Raw genomic sequence first — 14,440 nt, forward strand, 5'->3', positions numbered from 1 at the left:
GGGCACTGATACGATTGGGCATGAAAATGATGATGAAGGATGAGGAAAGGACAACGACAGGGTGAGTCAAAAATATGGGCTGCTTTACAAGAAAAATACAGCTTACAAAACTTTAACAACTACAACAGGTTAGTAGTGATAACTTTTTATCCTTTTTTTTTTTCTTTCCGTTTAGCTTTTTGCTGTTCCACAACATATCTGGCTTAACATAAGGACGTTTAATAAAAAACAAAAACTCATTACAAAAACGAATTACCTAATGAATAACACAATCTGTACCAACACATGTCGGCCTCTAGTATGAGGGTGGTAAATCAACTGATAACTACTCAGTGCAGTGTTGTCTTGCACTGTTGAGTGGAAAGCAAAAAGAGCTAATTATTTTTACTACATTTTTCATATAATAATAATAATAATAATAATAATAATATAATTTATATTTGATGGCTTTAATAGTTAGCAGACACGGCAGAGTCTACAGCCATGCTAGTGGCTCTGTGAGGATGTACGTAATAACTGTGCTGCTTTGAGCTAAATACTAAAATGCAGGTGTAATGTTTGCCATGTTCACTATCTTAGTGTAGTGTTCTAGCATGCCAACATCTGACTCAAAATCACAAATGTAAACCTCATCGTGGAGCAAGACGAGAAGTCAGGAGATCACAAAAGTCATTATAGGATTCATCCTCTGAGGATCATGAATCATACCAATCCACCCAATAGTTGTTGAAATATTTCATCCACAGAGCCAAAACATTAGCATGTTTATATAGCATCAGAGTGACAACATTAACTATTGAATATGAAGCTGAATTTACCTCGATCACATACAAACTACAGCTGAATGGAAAAGGTTCTGTATTTTTAAGTATTCATTAAAAAAAGGGCACCCTGTATGAAGCATTGTGCAGCTGGTCACATCCAGTGTGACATGAGTCTCTGAGGATCCCCAGTGGCAGATCTTTATCTTTAATTCTTCTATTCATTAAATGCCATTGGCCATATGCTGCCCTGCCTGCCTGACTCACAGTTATTTATTTATTTTTGGATGATGAGGGAGAAAATTGTAACAGGAAAGTGACGCTGACAGTTGCTCGACAAGGGAGCAGAGGAAATTAGAGTTTGTCATAGGTGAGAAAAATACGCCTCTTCATACTTCACAGAAAACACTCATTTCATTTTTCTTTCCCAGGGAGAATACTTTACTGAGTGTTTCACAGTTCAGTTCTTCTGTCTCCATAAAAATGAGTGGTAATACTTTGCATTGCATTACATTGTAGTCCTGGAGCTATTTCAGTCTAAGCCCTAAAGATCAAAAAAGAACATCCTGTACTTGGTGGCCTTACTATTATAACAAAAGAGAGTTGATGTATATTAACTAAACATATAGTACTGACTCTCATAGCCAGACATGATATATTCAGAAACTAAAACCCCTACAGCATTTTTCTGGGATTGTAGGTACACTTTTAATTACTGTGTAAAAAACAGAACTTTACAATTTTAACATCATTTGCTCGCTGTATAAATTGTTAAAATTTATTTTGTTAATGTACACCCGTTAACAAAATACCTGGATTGTACTTAACTGTAACATTATCATTATTACATTTTTCAACTTTTAGTGGTATGTGCTTTCAAGTAGATGTGCAATAATTACACAACAGTGTTAAGTTGTTAATGGAAAAAGGTCCAGTGAGACTGGATGTGCTCTACATATCAAATCTGCCCCTAAATGTCCAGTGCAACAGCGAAGAAGTGAGTCACAGAGTTTAAATGATATTAATGTGTCAAGTTAGGGTCGATTAACGTAATTTGGTAACATAGAGGGAAGTGCATTTAGAGTAAACGTCAAGGAGCAGGAACTCAGCAGGTTTTGTCAGCTAGGATGTTGACATGCACTGCAGGAAGTCAGCTCCAGCAGTAATCTTATAGAAGTGACAGATTAGTATAACATAAAATTCTTGGCATGCATACTCACTCACACACACACACACCCAACTCAAATGCAACATGCACGCTCATTTGCACACACACAGAATTCAGCATATCCTCACAGGAGCAAAGTTATCTGTGCATGAAAGAAAACACTGAGATGTAGTTGTGATTGACAGGCAAATCGTTCCTACTGAAATACCAATTTGACAATGAAAAGCACCAAATGCAAGAGTTAAAAGCCAGCCACTGAAATCGTCTCAGTTTACTTCATATGAAGACAAACTTAAGTATTTTGCGCTCCTTTGAGAACTAAGAATCTGAGGTGAAATGTGTGCAAAAATATCAGGCTTTTTTTTTTTTTAAAAACGAAGGAAACTTAATGCTCTTGGTGCCAATCATGGGCATACCTCTTTGAGGGCCAGGCCTCATGCAAACATCAGCTCCGTAGCACATTATAATTCCACCCCAGATCTTGAAGAATGTCACAGTTCCAAAGCTGCCCTCGCTCCAGCGCGCAGCTCTGCCAGGGAGGGGAAAAGGGGGTAATAAAAACTGCTCGCCTTTTTGTTCAAGAGACATTGTAATTTAACTGTTGGTAGCACACAGCGGCAATTGGTTTTAATAATGGTCTCTACACTCTAATTTGTGTAGGGATTTGCCCAGACCAGCCTTGTCTCACAGGCCCTTAATGCTTCTGTGCCATCTAGCCTCGTCGCTGAGAGAAGGGATGGATGTGCCTGAGAGTATAGGGCAGAGGAGAGAGGAGAGAGATATAAAGAGATGGAGGGAGAGCTGGAGACGGAAAAGCCTCCCACAGCGGGAGGTGATGATGGAATGGAGAAATGCTAAAGTGCGCTTTGCCATTTCCTGTTCCTCATAATCTCACATAATGTTGGTATAATTAACCTCAGGAAATGTGGCTTCATTAGTCCCAGCTCGGGTGTTAAAATGAAGTGTGAACTAATTGGTGAAGTATACACCATGGCTGAAATAATAAAGGTTCAGTATAGAGATGTAAGCAGGGACCTATGCAGAAATAGAAAGCCTTCCAGAAGCTTGACAAAAAAGACAATGTTTAGTTTTTCTGATGCTTTATATCAGGATGAAAAGCAGGCAGGATAAAAGGTAAAGTGACCACAGGTGATGTAAAATCCCACTGCAGAGTAAAGTGATCTGACTGTGAAGAAAAGCTTATATTGTATAGTTTTTATTATCTATTTCTCTGTGTGTATGCTCTGGACCTCAGCACAAAGCTATGAGGCCAAAATACATGCGTCAAAACAGCCACCCCTATTATAATCTATGTACAACCCCCAGGGTGCGAATTAGTCAGTGACAGCCGGGGGGGTCAACTTTTTTTCCCGGTCAAAAGAGGAAACCCAGTACAGCGCAGGCTCCAGTGAACTAAAATCTTACAAAGCTTACAATATCCTTGCTTATTTAACTAATGTGTGCAGTCTGTAGATGATGATAAATCAAATTCATTACACCAGTTAATGGGTGCCCCATACCCACAACAACTTTTGTAGTCAGAGGTCACCAAGTATTCTAGAGCAAAACTGCCAGAAAGTCAGATACACAACAGCAAACAGAAATTATATAGTTATAATGAAATGATAGGGTGGGCTCTCAGCTAGCTAACATCAGATAGCTTATTTTAAGTGAAAGAAATGCTAATTACGAAACTCTGAAGGTGGGAAAGTTAAGTGTATTAAAGCAGCTGGATAGCTAACTACTGACATTAACTTACAGTGTCTCTGTTAGCGTATGATGTACCGTACTGGAGCAGCTGCTGCTGCAAGTGATGTGGACAGACAGACGTTCAACTAACACCAATGTTAGAAAATGGTAAGGTCCATTTTAGGGGTGTCTGAAATCGTATTTCAAGAATCTTAAATATAAGGCATGAGTATGGAATTTTTTTTTTAATATTTACAATTACAAGTAAGATAGACCCCCCTGAAATGTTGGTTTTGCCTCTTTTGGGGGGGGTCCAAGTCTTAACTAGGGGTCAGACCCTCCCAATCCCCCCCGTAAATCGAATCATGACAACCCCCACATTGTGTTGGTGTTCAATGACGCGCCGCCCCTTGAAAAAGCTGATTCATACTTTTATACAATGTTGGCCCAACTACAGACATTATTTACAAAGTTACTGCTTGCTTTTCAATGTAGTTTGAACTATTTCTTTGGTGCCTGTATATAAAAGGTAAACACTTAAAAAAAATTAATAAACCCCACTCGCTCCCATGGCAGGTGTAGTTCCTCTCATCACCTCTTGCTGTTGCTGTCATGTGTGTAGAACAATGGATGAGGAAAGACTAATCTGTTCGAGTTGTCCGCACCTTGCTGATAATTTTTCACTGATGATTAACCAATCAAATAATTTTGTACCGTTTTTAAATAGCCGGCTACTTGAAATAGACCTGCGAGAAACCACGACATGCATGCAGTTGTCGGCACGGCATGCACGCAAAACTCTATACAAGACCGATGGATGGCAGGTGAGAGAGAGAGAGAGAAAAGGGTCAACAAAAAAACCTCAGTTTAGCAGAAAATTTACAGTGTAAGTTGAATGAATAGAGACTGCAGCTCTGCATCTTCTCAAGATTAAAGCGGAGGCACCATGTGTTACCCACCCCCACCCCCGGCTCGCCATGCACAAAATCACAAATGATTCTATCAGTCGACCATAGGCAGGATTTGACGATTCTGATTCGACTATGTAAGTCCTTAGTTGGGGACAGCCCTAATATATATATATATATATATATATATATATATATATAAAATATACTTGAGTTGTTTCAATAGTTTTTGGAAGATGGTGTGCGAAAATTCTCCACAGAACAAGATCTCATGTTTCCGCTGTTCTTCTGCAGGTTTGACAGCATTTTTGAGGAAAAGTTTGAAAATTTGGAATGGTAAGTCTTAAATTGGGTAGAAAATAGGAGCTCCTCACTGGAGACAGGCTGCCATCTTTATGGTTGTTTGTTTCCTTCTTTGCTGCTTTCTCTCTTTGCACATACTTTTCCACAAACCATCTGCCATACAGGTCCTGGGCGACTTCACTTCAAGAGCGCTTAGTGGCTGTCTTCATCAGCTCAAGATCTGCTACAGGAAAACAGCTTTAATTGGAACTGAGGGGGAAGAGAAGCAGAAGGGGTCGCACGCCTCACCACATTTTATAGATAAATGCTTGCCAATGATCAAGAATTGCCTTTCTCCCAGCTTCTCCTTGGCAAAGGCATTTAATGCCAACATCTTCACATAGGTCTTTTTTTTAACATGATCCATTTTGTCTACGTAAAACACTGCTTAAATTATTCCCTCTTCAATGGAACACATGTTCAAATTAGCACCAGTAGGGCAAGCTCTGAAACTACATCCCTTAGTTCACTTGGAGCAATAGCTCTCAGGTTCCATGCAGCTAAATCAACCTGTCCAGCTAAAATTGCCAACTGTAATATTTCACGATGACCTGTCAATATCCCTGCGCCTTGAATTTGCCCTACTAAGCACTATGCTCTGCAGCTAAAAAGACTGAAACAGCTATGTGAGAACACTGCGTTCAGGAACTTGCTATACATGTGAAAAGGAAACCCTACAGAGTGCATCCAACAGGGCAGTCTGATCCATTCCAGCAGGCAATTATGCCATTTTACCAAGGCCACTAAGAAAGCTTCACTACAATTAGGCCGACAGAAATGGCCTCTCTGACACATCAGACGAAACCAGTGATGTTTTCCCTCCCCTTTTCTACTCTTTGCACTGTCAGGGTTCTTCCCTGCTTGTGTTGTCTCAGAAGAGCTTTGAGACATTAGCTTCTGTTTTTGCGCTAGCTTTTGAGACATTTCACAGCCCATTAGCTGCTCTTTCAGCCCCAACCACTACTCAAAACCAGTGAAAGAGAGAACGGGTAGGAGAGATAAAGACAGAGTGAGACTATACATAAAGTATTTCAGGTATATCTAGTGCGAGGTATTGTTAGTTTGGAGTGAGATTCGGTATTGGAGGTCGGTTCATTTTAGGCCTTCTGTGTCATATCTCACCGCAGGGGTCTGGGTCATGACCATTTAATCCTGCATGCCACAGCCACATGTACGTGTAGATGAAAAGCCAAGTCAATAACCATGCTCAAATCAGTGTGATCAGGATACTTGCCAACCAGACATGATAGCCTTAATTTGACCAACCTAACCATGTATTGGGAGTCTTCCCCCCAGAATCTATGTGTCAAAACCTGAGACTGTATTTCTTTTAATTCTTGAGAATGTATGGAATATTTTAGGCTAGTTCATATAAGCAAGAGCGTAGGTTTCCTTTAGCAACGGAGGAGCGACTTCTTTAAAGGGGGGGCTCCCCCAGCAAATTTTTAGCTTTAAACACTTTTGCAATTTCCTGCATTCTGGTGAAATTTTCTGCACCGATTCCTGCCTTTTCTGCATCAATTTATGGTGCAAATGTTTTTTCCTAGGATATGTCAACGGAAACACAAAACTCAGGAAGCAGGTGACAATTTAAAATATAACATAATACAGAATATAATTTCAAGCATTCTGTATTTCTTTTTCTTGCATGATATAGTCTTCCCCCTTTTGTGTCTTAATTAAGGTAAGTTCCTCTTTAAGTATGGCATCTTTTCACCTCAAGGATTTCGTTACTCTCACGCTCAATGCCTGAGAGTTGGCACCTCTGAATACAATCTTCAGTTAAAGCAACTCATGTCAGCCCGCTACATTACGTTAGCTTAGCTTAGCATGGATAGAAGAAGCATCGTAAAGCGACTATCCTGGCTTTGTCCAACAGTTCTAAAGCTCACTAATGAACACAATACATGTTGTTTGTTTAATCTGTAGCAAAAAGAGAGGATGCGGTTTTACCAGGGGTTCACTGTGCCTTTCTGGAGGCTTGTCATTTTTGATGCAGATTAGATACAATTAATATGTGAGCTTTAGAGATGCTGGTATGTAGATTTTGGGACCTTTGGACTGAGCCTGGCCAATTTTCCACAATAATTTCCAGTCTCTATGCTAAGCTAAAATAAGCTAACCGGCTGCTTGCTGTAGCTACATAGTTAACATTCAGACAGGGGCGACTGTGGCTCAGGAGGTAGAGCGGGTTGCCCGTTAATCAGAAGGTTGGTTCAATCCCCGGCTCCTCCAGGCTGCATGTCACCCAAGTGTCCTTGGGCAAGATACAGAACCCCGAATTGCCCCTGGTGGCTGTTCCACCAGTGTATGAATGTGTGTGAATGTTAGTTTCTGTTTGAGCACTTAGGCTGTGCGTGAATGGTGAATGCAGATGTAGTGTGAAAGGGATTTGAGCGGTCGAAAAGACTAGAAAGGCGCAATGCAAATACAGAGCATTTACATGAGAGTGTATGGTATCTATCTTATCATCTAACTCCTCGAAAAAAAGAAAACGTGTATTTCCCAAAATGTCGAGCTATTGCTGTTAATATGTTTTGGCATTTAGAGGAATACTGATTTCAGAAATTGTATTACTGAAATGAAAGTAACTGCAGGGAGATACAATATAGCTTTGTTAATTTGACCATAAAAAGACATATGGTACACTAGATGCTAAACTGTACTGTCTCTAATATAATCTCTGTTGCTTTTAGCAAAAAAAAAGAATGCAGGAAACAGTTTGTGAGCGCACACAACCAGTAGAGATCAGAGCTGAAAGCCAGTTGTCAGAATATTGTAGCTTAATCAGCAGTACATGCACCGTCTGGTTTACACTTTGCCGATGTGCATTGCGGTTTGGTCAGGACAGAGTTAAGCTGGTTTCCAGTGCAGTTGATGGGGTTGAACAATCTGCACGGCTGGCAGAAAAACCATAATCAATCCGGAGACTATAGATAAGGGCCCTAAAACCAGCCAAGCACAGCGTTTTCTCTTATCGCAATTACACCTTGCCCTCCTGCCTCAGGTACAGCCAATTAAGCTAGGAGAGGATGCGCCGGCAGCCACTTCACATTGAGGAGGCCCATCAGACGACTCCAAATACCCCCCATCACTGCAGAGGGGGGCAGGGAGGAGCTTGTTAACCACAGGAAGACGCAGGGATGCACTGTTTTATACTGCAGGTATACGGTTTGTTTATCTTCTTCTAAAAATGCAGATGTATGGAATTGAATGGCGTGAATGATTTATGCTCTGGTGAGTGAAAAGCGGTCTACTGGACAGCTGCCTGCTGGCTGCATTTCATAAAAGGACCAAGGGCACATAGACCTTGCCCTAACGCTGCCTCCTCTCACTCTCTCATCTGCTTTTTAATCCATTCATTACTTAACTCTTCTTTTCCTACCTTTCATTGTGGAACATAATTCACATTATGTGACTACTCAGCAGTACAGAAAAGGAAAGGATGTGTGGGAGAAGAGTGAACTCATGTGTGTGTTTTAATGTGAGAGAGGGAGGGTGTTTAAGAAAGGCAGATATGAGGTCAAAATCAAGGATAACACTTGGGATGAATACAAATCTTTGCCTGTTGTGACTTCCTATTCTCTTCTCTTTGTTCAAGCCTAACTGCAATGAAAAAAAAGTGCCATACTGCGTCTAACTTGGCAATGAAAAATTGATCACACAGGCTTCACTGTGCTCGTATCGCCGTCTCCTCCACCAACAAATGGGGGTTAACCAGGCATACAAAAATAAACCTCAAGTGCTTGATCTGAACCACAACTTTACACTTCTGTTCCCTTTCGCCACTTTGAGGTTTCAAAGACCAGACACTCAGCATGTGGTGTTATGTCTACACTGTGTGATGCCACCACACCAATTTAGCTCAACAATTTTGCCTCAAAGCATCATCCTTCATGGAGCAGAGAGCAAGTTCAGCAAGATCACTTTTTGTATCGGTGTCATACTGAAACTCAACAACACGCAGTGGTAACATCTATAAGCACAAAAGGCAGCGTTATAGAGGAATAGTGGCAGATACAGTGCTGCTTACGGGGCAAACCAGATATCTGGCCAGAGCACACACACACACAAACACATGCAAAATAAACCTAAGATATAAACAAAGCCAGCACTGCAGATGAATTCTCTATTTCAACCAGTTTGATGAAGTGATTAAAGTGCTCCTCCAAGCACAGGAAGCCATTAATAACAGCACGACAGAGGGGAGTCAAATTCAAAATAAAATGAAAAGAGAGGCTGCCTCAGTGGGGGAATCCATCTACTCTCTATTTAGACTACATGGGGATGCGTACCACTAAAGCTGGAATGAGACAAAGTGAAAAAGATACTCCTTATTGGCTCTTTATTGAATACTATTGGAGTCAAAAGGGGGTAAATTGACTAAGTAGGTCGAGGCAAAATGCATGCAGGGAAAATATGCTAAATTCAAATTCTGATTGGCCACATGGGTCTGTGGATGCTGCTTTCATAATTGCCTTCGCTTAATGTTTTTTCTCCTCGTTTCAACATTTGCCGTGACATGCAATGTGATGCAGAGGAAAATAGCTGCCTGGTCAACAGCCAATCCGCTGTTGCTGCCACTGAGACTAACATCTGAGGTGGTTCCTTCCACACCAACACAAACAGCCAATCCGCTGTTGCTGCCACTGAGACTAACATCTGAGGTGGTTCCTTCCACACCAACACAAACAGCCAATCCGCTGTTGCTGGCACGCACTTATGGCTCTAAATCAAGGAAGTGTGTGGCTGCAGTACTTACCACGTTCACTGGATAAGGTGGTATCTGTCACCGAGAGAGAAAGCAAGGGGGAGAAAGAAGGCAAAGGGAGAAGAGAGAGAAGATGATGATTAGAACATAATAGGCTTCAGTAAAAGTGGCACTGCAATACTAAAGTCACCATTAAATAAGAGAACAAAACAGATCAATTTTCGAGGATTAATGGAAAGTCACAGGCAATAGCCAGACAGTGACACATACAGACCGTAGGGCTACTATTGGAGAAAATTTGCTGTCGCAACTGCGTAGTCGCTCACATTTGTCTCTGTCTATTATCCAGGCAGCAACATTTAACCAGAATACAGTTTGTTTTCTTTCTTATACTTCTTGTCATTGCCTCAAGCAGTGGGATACATCATTATCTTCAAACACTTGTTGGGATGTCTATATTGCTCTTGTGCTCACTCAATGAAAAACAAGAGAATTGCGGGATATTGCAAATGCACATCACACACTTATGTACATTTTCGTGGGAGGAATTTATTCAGACCTTGGCGCCACAGCTGGGTGACAGAAAGAGGAGAGGCAGCCATAGAGGCTCTTGACGGCTCTCTCCTGGTTGCATGTCCTTCTCATGTCCTCCAGCAGAGCTTTTGAGTGAGCTTTGATCAGAAGCAATCTCTATGGCTCATTTTTTAATTTATTGCTTATATTTTTAATCTAGAAAGCCTTGAAGCTGACTGACAGAATACCAACTCTGATTAGATTCAATTGGTTTCTTAATTGTAGGTTTCAGGACATCCTACTTAAGCATGAATAACCACATCCCAGTGTGGAAAATAATTAAATAAATAAAATGATTAAGGAGAAGCTTTGTATCAAAAACTAAATGAAAAGATTTTACATTAGTCACTTGAACTTTGCTTTCTCACAAAATGATTTTGTGAGAAATACTGAGAATAATCAAATTGTCCGAGTTTTTAGCCACACTAGTGGTCTTGCTCTAGGGAGACCACTAGTGTGGTCTAGGATGAACCATTCTGATTCCCCCTGACTTTCCCCCTAGCACCACTATCACATTAATATTTGTGGCTTTGAGTGAAATGTTGCAACAACTATTTGCCATGACATTTGGTGTATACACTGATATTTCCCTTACCACTTTGGTGATATCTTAACGTTTCATCTGGTGCCATCACTAGATCAAACTTTTGGTTTATGACTAAATACCTGCAAAACCAATGACATTCCCATCAGCTTCAGCTGTTTTGTGTTTAGTGCTAATAAGCAAATTATAGCATGATAACATACTAAACTAATTTAAACATGGTAAACAATCTAACTGATGTCATAATGAGCATTTTAGCATGCTTACATTAGCTTTTAGCTTTAAAAGCACTGCAGTGCACAGCCCCACAGAACTAACATGGTCCTTTTATTGCAAACACAATGATGATTCTACAGTAAGTTGTCAGGTGACGTTCAGTGGATTTGATGAAGAGATTGTTGCGGTGATAGATGATACACATCTTCAAATTACACCAAATGGAAACATGCAGTTGTCTGTTGTAAGGTAAAGTGTAAGAGCCTGTAAGCTTGTTCTGCTAGTGTCTTATTACAATTAAAATTCCTACCCTGTTTGAATAGATGTCTCCACTAAATTGATTGAGTAAAACAGATTCTCAAACATTCTTTATTTTTCAGTGTGTAATATATTTATCTTCTAGTTTTCTGTGTGATTGCAGTGCAAAGTTGTAGAATCGATGGCCGATTTGGTAGTGGTCTGATCAAAATGCTTAAATGCCAATGAGTTGTGCTTTTTTTCCCACTCATGTCTCATAAATCCATTCAAGTTCATCTCAGAATCTCTGTAACATTTTGACTTGTTTACAAAAAGCAAACACATCACTATCTAAATGAGAGTTTTGCGCGTAGACAGCCCAACCGTCTCCATTCCTCCTCTCCATGTATAAAGGCACCCCACTCTATCCCAACAGAACTTCGCTCCGCACATGTTCAATTATTCATCTCCCTCTGTCAAGAATTCAGCCTTGCTAGCACTTGCCAGTATCCCCCACAAATTGGCAGACAGGCTTCTATTTGGCATATGGTGCAGAGCAGGGCTGCTTTTCCTTCTCTCTTCAGTTGGCCTGTTAGCACTCCCGAGGAGCACAGTAACACACATTGGCATGCACACTCACAAACACACACACACACACACACACACACACACACACACACACACATGCTTGGTCGCAAATACACGTACACCTTTCAATGATAGAACACGTCTGTTAGTTTTGTAAGACCACTGAGTTGCTGGGCATTCATCCACACCTTCTTTGCAACAGGTTTCAAGGTTTTCAACACTGTACATGCTGTAATAGCCAAATCAGCAACAGCCCAATACTCACAATACTGGAAAATGCCTGATTTGGTGTTATTGAAACATTTGTTGCTAATGTGAACACTTTTCTAGTGAGTTCAGTATTCCATTAATGGCTTTGCGCATCTACACGGGTGTTTTCATATCTTCAGGGTAATTAGACCTCTTTTCTGGGTGAGGTTGGGAGAAGCTATGCTAGCACTTTGTTGAGATCACCAAACTTTGGGAAGAATAAAAAATTGGTGTATAATTTACCGACCTGACAGTTGCAACAACTCTAAAGGAGGGTCAAGGGGATGCCAATAAAGCCCAGTGTTCTTACCCACATCGTCCTGAGAAGAGGTGTAATCAGGCAGATTAACTTAAAACTCCTGTGTGGGTGTACCACAGATGTGTAGGTGTTTAACAACTTTAGTGTCATTAATATAGGCCCTTTAAATTACAACATTCTGACATGTCACAGTAGAAGAAACGCATGTGCAAATAACAAAATCAATGATGGCTAAATTTCCATTTTCAGTTTAATAGAAGCCGACATTGGTAACATTTTCAAGTCAAAATGTCTACTGTAAAAAGGCCAGTTTTCAGAGATATATATGTAAGATCTCAATGGTATACTTATGGATGGACCTGTTTACCCAGGTTGACTTTGGGGCTAGAACAGTGAAATTAAATTTTGTCATCCAAAATAACACTTAGAATTATTTAATTTTATTTCGCTTTTTTAGCTTTTTTGCATTCTGATGTTTTTCAATGACAATCTTCCATCTTATTTTTTTAATGCTGTCAGTTTTGTTTTACCAGTGTAAGTCATTTTCACTTTCAACTTTCTGTCACTGTTTTGGCATGGAAAGGAGGGGTCTGACAGGAGGGACAAGGAGAGCGTGATTTATATATAATCTGCATACTAAGGAGAGCATGTCACAGTTCATCTGTTATCTTTAGCAGTCATTATCACAAAGAATTATGATGGCTTTTACTGTATATAATAATAAATATCATTATTATAGATTATCTTCTGCAAGTTATTCATTGGGTTGCAACATCTGAGGTGAAACACGGAAACACAGTAATTAGCTGAAAACCAGGAGATCCACTGATATCTAATATATACAGTTGAGTTAATTAAGTTAATTAAGTTGTATAGAGATAATTTAGACATGCCACCACAGTTTCATACAGGTTGTGCACTGACTAAAATAACACAGAGACAGAAAAATTAATACCATGTAAGCCCTAAAATGACTTTTATTGTCAATGTTGTTTTTATATTTAAACAATAGTAAATTAGCAGCACTGAAACAGATCTGTGGCCTGTCACAGCGACAACCTTGTGCTTCTTTGCTCTCCAGTGAATAAATCAAAATTTCTTGTCTGGACCACACTATACATTTTCTTTTATATTTATCCAACACATTTCACTGAGGGATTTTTTATAATGTTGACCACTGCTGTGAAAAGAATCAGTCAAAGCAAGTGATGATGCAGACTCCCACATATTACAAACTCAACCGAAAGGTCACAGTTATTCATTTTCTTCATCAATGAAGGAAGAAAACATTTTGAGCTCTCACAAAGCACCAAACTACATCCGCATTGTCTGATAACCTTTCTCTCTGCTCTTGGCCAGAGAACCTTACAGCCATCTTATTATTTTGAATTGTAAATGTGTCTAGTATTTCTACATAAAATTACTTAAATTCATGTACATATGGATCTTATTAAAATACTCAAAAAGTGTTTTACTTATTTAGTTGTTATACTCCCAAAGGCAAAAAAGTCTAAAGACATGCACTTGCTGACAGGCAGTTAAAGTGTTCATAACATCCCAACAACATGTTACATCTCACACACACACTACTACCTGCCATGTGAGCGAGTGTGGAGTGATGTGAGGATGTCTGTTTGCAGACAGATGCGTCCTTATGCCAAATGTTCTTGTTGCCCTTGTGATGACTAATAACCGGAAAGCATTTTCAGCTAATAAATAATACATTTAAGTCTAATCAAATTGAACAAATGAGTATGTCTAGAAAACTATTAATCAGAGTGCAAACGTGTATTTACAAATATAACACTGGCACAAACAATCAATTATTCATAAAGTGAATGCTGGGTAAGTGGGCTTCTTCCCGGGTGAGATGCTGCCATAATTGGAGTGGGACTACAGGAGTGCCGGCTGGTGTGTGTGTGTGTGTATGTGCCTATGAGAGGAGGTGCATGCGTGGCTCTGCCATCTTTGTGCTCACACACATGCACAAATACTTCTCCCCATGCGCCAAACTACCCCCAAACACGACAAGAGCAGGCAGAGTCGGCTCATTACTGCCTAATGAGTTGTCTGATTAGTGCCGAATATAAAAGCCTTATTGTCAAGCGCTGTATGTTTATTTTGATTAATTATTGTACTAAAGTGACTGAACGGAAGCACAATGACATGGAGCATTAACGTTTTGTGATAATAGG

At 40.0% G+C, this 14,440-nt stretch overlaps 1 protein-coding gene across 8 annotated transcripts in view; it reads right to left on the minus strand.

Annotated features, from left to right (window-relative positions):
* Positions 1–14,440, minus strand: part of cdh4 (cadherin 4, type 1, R-cadherin (retinal)) — a 203,171-nt gene that overhangs the window by 97,512 nt on the left and 91,219 nt on the right. For 5 of the 8 annotated variants that reach the window (XM_046076612.1, XM_046076608.1, XM_046076607.1 and 2 more), the window contains one exon: positions 9,631–9,654. The exons of 1 other annotated variant lie outside the window; for it this stretch is intronic. In XM_046076612.1, the coding sequence (XP_045932568.1) occupies positions 9,631–9,654 (24 nt within the window). Of the gene's footprint in view, positions 1–2,345; positions 2,459–9,630; positions 9,655–14,440 lie in introns of all 8 variants that reach the window. 2 more of the 8 variants (XM_046076610.1, XM_046076611.1) reach the window with 1 other exon arrangement.

This window comes from Micropterus dolomieu, linkage group LG18 (genome assembly GCF_021292245.1).
Source record: "Micropterus dolomieu isolate WLL.071019.BEF.003 ecotype Adirondacks linkage group LG18, ASM2129224v1, whole genome shotgun sequence".
Taxonomy (NCBI): Eukaryota; Metazoa; Chordata; class Actinopteri; order Centrarchiformes; family Centrarchidae; genus Micropterus; species Micropterus dolomieu.